This window comes from Pteropus alecto, unplaced genomic scaffold (assembly GCF_000325575.1).
Source record: "Pteropus alecto unplaced genomic scaffold, ASM32557v1 scaffold78, whole genome shotgun sequence".
Classification (NCBI taxonomy): domain Eukaryota; kingdom Metazoa; phylum Chordata; class Mammalia; order Chiroptera; family Pteropodidae; genus Pteropus; species Pteropus alecto.
The window spans coordinates 5,163,570-5,172,582 of record NW_006443124.1 but is presented as its reverse complement, the minus strand read 5'-3'; the positions used below and the strand labels follow the sequence as shown (position 1 = coordinate 5,172,582).

At 31.5% G+C, this 9,013-nt stretch overlaps 1 protein-coding gene across 1 annotated transcript in view; it reads left to right on the top strand.

Annotated features, from left to right (window-relative positions):
- The window catches only part of LOC102883516 (ankyrin repeat and KH domain-containing protein 1), a 90,608-nt gene that overhangs the window by 26,505 nt on the left and 55,090 nt on the right, over positions 1-9,013 (top strand). The window contains exons 4-10 of the mRNA XM_015597945.2: positions 1-20; positions 726-873; positions 2,324-2,557; positions 4,798-4,892; positions 7,157-7,394; positions 7,557-7,748; positions 8,700-8,809. The exon at positions 1-20 is cut by the window's left edge and continues 131 nt beyond it. Of these exons, the coding sequence (XP_015453431.1) occupies positions 1-20; positions 726-873; positions 2,324-2,557; positions 4,798-4,892; positions 7,157-7,394; positions 7,557-7,748; positions 8,700-8,809 (1,037 nt within the window). The remainder of the gene's footprint in view (positions 21-725; positions 874-2,323; positions 2,558-4,797; positions 4,893-7,156; positions 7,395-7,556; positions 7,749-8,699; positions 8,810-9,013) is intronic.

The following is a 9,013-nucleotide window of genomic DNA, read 5'->3' as shown; positions in this document are numbered from 1 at the left end:
GGTATTATGAATTAGCACAAGTAAGCAGAAATAATCTTTAGTAATTAAAATTGTTGAAGGGTTTTGATGTTTTATTTTTATCATTAGTAAAAGAAATTATAATTAGAGACCTTTCCTTTTTTGGCAGTGGGTAAAATAGAAACTGATACATAATTAATTTTTTGCCTGTAAATACAACTAGGCATGATCCATTTTTCTACCATTTAGTCAAAACTAGTCCTAATGAATAAGAAACACATAAAAAAATAATATTTAAAACTTGCTTTAGAAATAATACACAACTATAGTAGAAAGTAATGATTTATTTTCATTTTGCCAGATTACCCCAATTTAAAAAAATTTTTTCCTTCTGTTAGAGCAATATTGGGAAATAGCCATGTGTTTACCAGTTAGTTTCTGTCTTGTGAGTATGGTTTTGCTGTACTCTTACTAGATAATCCCAGACATAACAGATTCTTTGACAAGAGTAGTTATAGTTTGTAATAGGATGGCTAATGTGATTATGTACTTTAAAGATTGATATATGTAATGGTATTATAAAATACAGCATCTAAACTGGTGTATTGAGCAGTGAACACTGCCATATTTTCCCAAAGGTGATTATTTTTTTATTTTTCCTCATCCCCACTCTAAAAGAATATCTTCCCAGATTCAGTATATTCTCTAGAAATACTATTAATGGTAAAAATTGATAATTTCTCTCTGTGCGTATATGTGTTTTAAAGGTATTACTTGCTATGCATGCTGATGTTGAAGATCGAGGGACTAAAGGAGACATAACTCCCTTAATGGCAGCATCCAGTGGAGGTTATTTAGATATTGTGAAGCTATTACTTCTTCACGATGCAAATGTCAACTCCCAGTCTGCAACAGGTATATAGAAAATGATGTATGCGTTTGAGGAAAATAAGTTGATATAATTAATTATAATGTGAGAGATAAAAATTTGATTCCTAGGAAAAACCAGTTGTAAACCTACAGAAAAATCTTAGCCTTTGTTTAGAATCTCTGAATAAAATACAGATTAATTTGATATCTTCAAAAGTCTTTAAAACATACTTAACTTCTATTTGATCAAGATCAACAATTTTTCTGTGGAGCACAGTTTTTTTTTCTGCCATAATGATATGTAATGTGTGAAGAGGCAAAATTATGAACTATATCTCTTATAATACTTTATCTCATTTAAATACAACTCCCTTGACTTTAGGTTATAGATTAACTTGAGAGTATTTACCCTATAGGGGTTTTCATGTCAAGTGTACTGAATGCATTTACTATTAAGATATTCTTGTGGCAGCATGAAAGCTACTCTAGTAAAGACCACTCTTTTATTTACTTACGTTTCCTAGATTTATAGACAGGCAGAGCTTTGGTTGTATGTCTTGAATTACAGGTATAGTTTTAGTAATGAGATTCCTTGCATTTAGTGAGGCAACTAAATGTTTTTTTAAAATATAGTAAATAATGAAAGCATATCAGTGTTCCATACTATTAAATATATGTTAAATGTATCCTAATTTATTTTTTAAATGAGCAAGCCTTCCTAGAAAGGATTCTAGGTCATTTCACTGACCACATTGTCTTAGTTGTAGTAATATTAATGTGCATAACATCTGAGGTGGTTAAATGGTTGAATTCTGAACAAACTGGGTTCTGAAATGATAGGTTTGCTGAACCTTTAAAACAGCCTTCTTCAGTCTCATTCTGTTGGATGGTTAAAAAACCTCCCTACCCCCTTTAATAAATAAAAATTCTTGAAACAAAATCAGGAAAGAAATAAGTAGGAAACTTTTTAAAGAAATTTTTCTTTTGAAGGAGTTATACTGAGGGGGATTTATATATATCTCACTGGGTCACATAAATATAGATGGTCTATATGTTTCAGAAGGAAAATATACCTAAAACAATGAATTGTCTTATGAATAAATCTGTAAAGATAAAGGAGAGGTAAAAGAAAATGAAGAAATGAATATATATATAGAAATGAAATGTTAAGTGTTTCTAAATTATACAGTATCAAAAGATAAAGGAATAATTTTGAATGATACATTAGAATACTTTAGATAAAAATATGTTGAAAGTGATTTTTCAAGCTTATTTTACAAGCTAAGGAAATAGGAGAGAGGTAAATTGACCTGTTTATAATAAACATTTTAATTAATAAAAAAATTAAGATGATGCTTCTAACCAATACAACAAAAAATTTGAGATGATAGTTGTTTGGTTTATGTAAGAATGGAAGAGGTAGAACTAGAGCAGTAGCATAATCATAATTGTATCCATTTTATCATAATTTTGTATTTCTTTTGTTCTTTGTTAGGAAACACTGCATTAACTTATGCTTGTGCTGGAGGATTTGTTGACATTGTGAAAGTGCTACTTAATGAAGGTGCAAATATAGAAGATCATAATGAAAATGGACATACCCCCTTAATGGAAGCAGCCAGTGCAGGTCATGTAGAAGTTGCAAGAGTTCTTCTAGATCATGGAGCAGGCATCAACACTCATTCTAATGAATTCAAAGAAAGTGCTCTTACACTTGCATGCTACAAAGGTACTCGATATGTATGAAAATTTATGTTTTTTTTATAACAACTTTGAATATTTGAGTACTTGAGTTAATTTTACATTGCTTATGTTTTCCCTGTGCTATAAAATTATCTAGCTTATAAAAGATTATATATAAAGTCCATTTTAGCCTGTATTTCCTAAAGTATAACTTCACAGTGTATGTTTTTTTTATTATTTTAATTCAAATTTATTCAATTAGCTATGAAGTCAACTCTTAGTACAGATTTAGAGTTTCCATTCTTTAATGATTTTTGTTTCTTACGATTTTTCCAGCATTTATTTCAAAAATAATACACACTCAAATAATATAATAATCACAATGATACAGAAACCTGAAAAACACAAAATAATATAAAGAAAACTTTGTAATTACATGTAATGCTACTATCTAAAGATTTTTAAAGGATGTAAACAATATTGTAATGTATTTACTTCCAGAGTGTTTTTAAAGTATATTCATAAACAAATATATATATACAGGCATACCGCAGAGATATTGTGAGTTTGGTTCCAGACCACCGCTATAAAGCAAGTCTTGCAGTAAAGCAAGCTGTAATCTTGTTGAGGGAGGAGGGTCTTGCCTTTAATTTGTAAAAATTACAACATCTGCAAAGTGCAATAAAACAAGGAATGCCTGTATTTTTAAGTGGTCATACTCTTAACACTGTTTTACAGTCTGCTTCTTTTATTTAGCAGTGTATCGTGAACATTTTGCCACCTCAATATTTTTGTAATACAACTTTTGATGGTCACATAATGATATTTCGCTATTGCAGTTATTAGTGGATTTGGCTGTATATGCCTCAAAACCTAAATTAATAATGATCTGAACAAAAGAGAAGCCTTTTCTCTTTTATATAAAACAAGTCCAGGAGTAGGCTAAAATTAGTATAACAGTTCCATTGTTATCAAGATCTCAGCATTCTGTTTTTCTGCTTTACCATCCTAGTATGTGGTTTCTATATTCAAGGTTACCAAGATGGTAGCTATGGCCCTAGCAATCCATATTCTAAGAAGGATGAAGAGGGCAAGGGCAAAATGGGGAGTGCCTTCCAATTTAGTAAGGTATCTTTAAGGAGTCTTCATAGAAGCTCTGTGTTATTGTTCCGACTTACATCTCATTGGCCACGCATAGCAACAAGGGAGGCTGGGAAATGTAGTCTTTTAGTCATGCGTGTTGCCACTCAGATAAAATTAGAGTTCTGTTAAGGAACATTGAAAAATAGATAATTGAGTAGGGAACTAGCAGTCTCTGCCAAAAACATCAAATGGATGCACCATAATGGCCTATTGTTGGACACTTGAATTGTTCCCAGTTTTTCACTATTATTAAAAACACTGTGATAACGTCCTTGTGCAGACATCTTTGCCTAATCTCTGATTATTTCCTTAGGATAAATTCCTGGAAGTGGAATTGCTGGGTCAAAGGGTATGGACATTTTTAAGGCTTTTGATACATTTGCCAAATTGCCTTCTAGAAAGGTTGATCCAATTTATACTCCCACCAGCAGTGTTTGAGAGTGCCCTTTATCCCACCCTACACCCTCACCAACACTGGGTATTATCATTCTTTTTAATATTTGCCATTTTGATAGTAAAAAATGGTGTGTCATTTTAATTTGCATTTGTTTAATAGGAAGGTTTAATATTTTTTTCATCAGTTTAATATTCATTTGCATTCTTTTTCGAATTACCATTTTATGTCCTTCATTCATTTTTCTACTGGAGTGCTTTTCTTTTTCTTATTGACTATTAAGGCTTTTTATGTATTAAATGTATCAAGAGGGTTGAAATTATTTTGATGGAATTTTCTGTGCCTGTTCATTGCCACAGTGAGTTTATAGCTATTATTTTAAAAGCTGTTTTTCTGAAAAATGATCCAAACATGCTTTACCTGGCATTCTATTTTATTTCAGTGTTTTGATAAGATATAGTTTATATAGATTAAATGAAAGAAGAAGTATTATTGCTTTACTTAACTTGAATTATGTACTTTGGACTAATGTAATCTTTAAAACCTAGACCTTGACGAGAGCTTGCTTATTATATTGGACTGGCTTTGTAAAACTGTCATTGATTGATTTATTGAATACAATATAAGTTCTCTTAAAATTTTTGTATAGACATCTGAAAGAAAATATTCCCCATTTTAATACTTATGAATTACATTGATACTCAATTCTTTAGAAATATAGTTTTTAAATTTGTGGATTTTTTTTAAAGGCCATTTGGATATGGTTCGCTTTCTACTTGATGCTGGTGCAGATCAAGAGCACAAAACAGATGAGATGCACACTGCCTTAATGGAGGCTTGCATGGTAATTTCAAATTGCACTCACTTGAGATTTTATGGGAAGAAAAGATCATATGTGTATAGACTTTTAAGAATTATTAATTTTTTGGAAAAATATTTATTATGAGATCAGATTTTTAAAAAATTATACAATAGAGAGGGAAGGGGAAGTATATAATGTTTTTTTAACTTTTAATAGTAAATCTGTCAATGTAGGAAACAATACAGAAGGTAGGCTTGGCTATGTCATTTCCAACTCACTGATATACTTTTTATTTTCTTTATTTCCTTTACTGTGGTAAAATACACAAACATAAAATTTACCACCTGAACCATTTTTAAGTGTATATTTCAGAGGTCATGTTTGCAACCATCACTACCATCTCTGTAACTCTTTATTTTGTAAAACTGAAACTATGCCCATTGAATAACAACTTCCCATTCCTTGCTCCCCGTCATCCCTTAGCAATCACCATTCTACTTTCTATCTACAATTTTGACTATTCTAAGTACCTCATGTAAGAAGAATCATACAGTATTTGTCTTTTTGTGGCTGGCTTGTTTCACTTAGCATAATATGTCCTCAGGTTTCATCCATGTTGAAGTATGTGTCAGAATTTCCTCTTTTAAGGCGTCATAATATTTCATTGTATGTATATACCACATTTTGCTTATCTTTTCATTTATTGATGTACACTTGGGTTGCTCCATGCTAAATGCTGCTAAGACCATAGGTGTACAAATATGTTTAAGTCCCTGCTTTCAGTTCTTTTGGGTATATACCAAAAAGTAGGATTGCTTGATCATATGGTAATTCTATTTTTAATATTTTGAGGAACCACCATTTTACCATTTTACTTTCCCTCCAACAGTGCATAAGCATTCCAATTTCTCCACATCCCACCAGCACTTGTTATTTTCTGCTTTTTTGATAGCAGCCATCCTAATGGTTGTGAGGTGGTATCTTGTAGTTTTGATTTGCATTTTCCTAATGATTACTGATATTGAGCATCTTTTCATGTGCTTATTGGCCATTGTATATCTTCTTTGGAGAAATATCTATTCACATCCTTTGTCCATTCTTGAATCAGGTTGTTAGTTTTTTGTTATTGAGTTTTAGGAGTTCTATATATATTTTTGATGCTACTCTCATATCAGATATATAATGTGCAAATATTTTCTCCCATTCTGTGAACACTTATAAATCCTTATTTCCAATTAGAAATGTATTTCAAACACCAAATAACCTAATACAGTAATTTGGTTTAAATATATTTTACGTACACTGAAGAATTAGTAAAACTAAAATTTTAATGTAAAGTTATTTGTTTTTGGCATCATGTCAAAAGTGATTAAAGCTAGGGTAGTCATTTAGTTAAGTATAATGAAACTCTGGATGAATACTGAAATATAACATTTAATTAAGGCTTTTAAAATTCTTTAATGAAAGAATCACCCAACCTCATAAAACCTTATTTTTATATTCAGTTTTTACTTTTCATTAGCAGTATTTTGGTCATTTTTGAAATAAAGAACAACATAACATCTGATTTTATATGCCTACATAAAATTTTGAATTAAAGAATTTGAAATTAACGAAGGGTATTTATGGTGATGGAGGGATAGAATGCATACCCTCCATGAGAATGTTTTAGTTAATTGCCTTACTATCTATGCAGATGGGCCCATGGTAAAATTATTTACAAGCGAATAAGATATTTATTTTTACATCTTTGTAAAATTTTTTGCCTCACTGCAACAGGCTAGTGATGAGGAACAATATAGGATATCAGTCCACAGGGGTTTACCTTGGTGACATAATCCCAAGTGGTAATGACTTCACAGAATTTGTTGTGTTATTTTGTGCCTAGTCTTTGTTTCTTATATAGATCTAACACAGTTTCTACACTGAAACATTACATAAGTTTGATGGTATAGCTATATTTGACCTGGCAATAGTATAAACATTAATTATTTTGAGGTACTGTTAACTAGATTTAACAGTTTTTTGGACTTCAAAGAATGTGGAAATTCAAAATTATTTGGAATTGTAACTGTCATAAGACTGATTCTTTTGGAAAATTTTGGGCTTGCACAAAAGTAAGGTAAAATCATTTTAATAGATTTTTGATAAGACAGATCTCAAATTGCTCAGATAATATATATGCATTTAAGCTGCATCTTTTTTTCTTCTTTTCTATCTCTCCTCAATTTCTTGCTCCTCTTTTCCCACTTTAAAAACCTCAAAAAATTTTTCCTTCCTTTTGCTTTACTTCTGAAAATCTGCAGGATGGACATGTAGAGGTAGCACGTTTGCTTTTGGACAGTGGTGCTCAAGTGAACATGCCTGCAGATTCATTTGAGTCGCCGTTAACACTAGCTGCCTGTGGAGGACACGTTGAATTGGCAGCTCTACTTATTGAAAGGGGAGCAAATCTTGAAGAAGTTAATGATGAAGGATACACTCCCTTGATGGAAGCTGCTCGAGAAGGACATGAGGAAATGGTGGCACTACTTTTGGCACAAGGTAAAGTATTTTTTTTACATCGATGGTAAAGTAAATTATCAACACCCTGGAAGGAACCCCAGAAGCAGAGAAGATAAGAGATGATTATCACAATTAGAACAATTAATATCTTTATCATAAGTCTGTTGCAACTAATTTTATCTATTTTTATGCTTTCCCCAGGAGCAAATATAAATGCCCAGACAGAAGAAACCCAAGAAACTGCTCTGACCTTGGCTTGCTGTGGAGGATTTTCTGAAGTTGCAGACTTTCTGATTAAGGCAGGCGCTGATATAGAACTTGGCTGCTCTACGCCTCTGATGGAAGCTTCTCAGGAGGGACACCTGGAGTTGGTTAAATATTTACTGGCTGCTGGTATGTCGCTTTAAAAATGCCTTTTAGAAAAAGCTTTTATATTACTCTTACAACTTTAACAGTGAACCTTAACTTTTTCATTTCTACAAAAGTTGACAGACAGCTCTACAATTTAATTGCACTTCTTAGGCTCCTAAATCTCCAAAAATGTCATTTTTAAAAAAGTTTCTTATTGTTATTAATGTTTGCTTAGTGATTATAAGGCTTCTTATTGACCTCTCTCTATTGAATAGTTTGTGGCTTCTGGAAGGGAGAAGTTAGTTTGTCCTAGTCTCTGTTAATAAGAAGTGGGGATGACATAGAGATCATAATTTGGTACCCTTAAACCTGTTCATTTCTTGACATTTTTGAGTCTTTACAATGGTACTTGGAGACCACAATCTCAGCTAGAGTTGCTGTTTCTACTTGGTCTATCATTATGTCAAGACCTTTATCGTTGGTCAGAGTTAGGAAATATTATTCTTCTTATAGATAAAATAAATCATGAGTTCATGTCAGTACTTCCAATTCAGAACCATTGGCTTTTTACTTCAACAATCTCATATTTTCTCTGAACCATGCCCAAAATTTCCCTTTTCACCAAAAGATTACTCATTTGATTTTTACCATACTATCCATAGAACTGTCTCAGAATATAATCCAGCATTACTACCAATATGATTTCTGAAAACTCTTTGACATTTTTTGGTTTTGCAGCTCTTTTGTTTCTTAGGGTATATCTTACTGGGAATGTGTAGGCAAATTTTACTGTTTTAAAATTATTTGGTATAGTTCCTTTCTGTATGGCTAAAAACATTTTTATAAAGCATATTTAAAGGAAAATTAGGACATTAAAATATATACTAATATTTTCATACTTTGGGTTTATCAGTTTCACAAAATTGTAAAATTAAACTTTCTGATATAATTTTATAATGCCCAAAGTAAATGTATGGTTTTTTTGTGTGCTAGGTGCTAATGTTCATGCTACAACAGCAACAGGAGACACAGCCTTAACCTATGCTTGTGAAAATGGACATACAGATGTTGCAGATGTTCTTCTTCAAGCAGGGGCTGATTTAGTAAGATATTTTTAATTTCGAATCTCTGTGATAATATTCATTTATTTTTAATATTTAGAAAACACTAGTAAAGAAGATCTATAGTTTGCACGCTTTGCTATTTGTTCTAGTTTTGTTGAATTTATTAAATGTATTTTAGAACACTTTATTTTTAATGGGCATACTATTTCATTTCCTAGGTAAAACTATTTGTTTCTTTCTCTC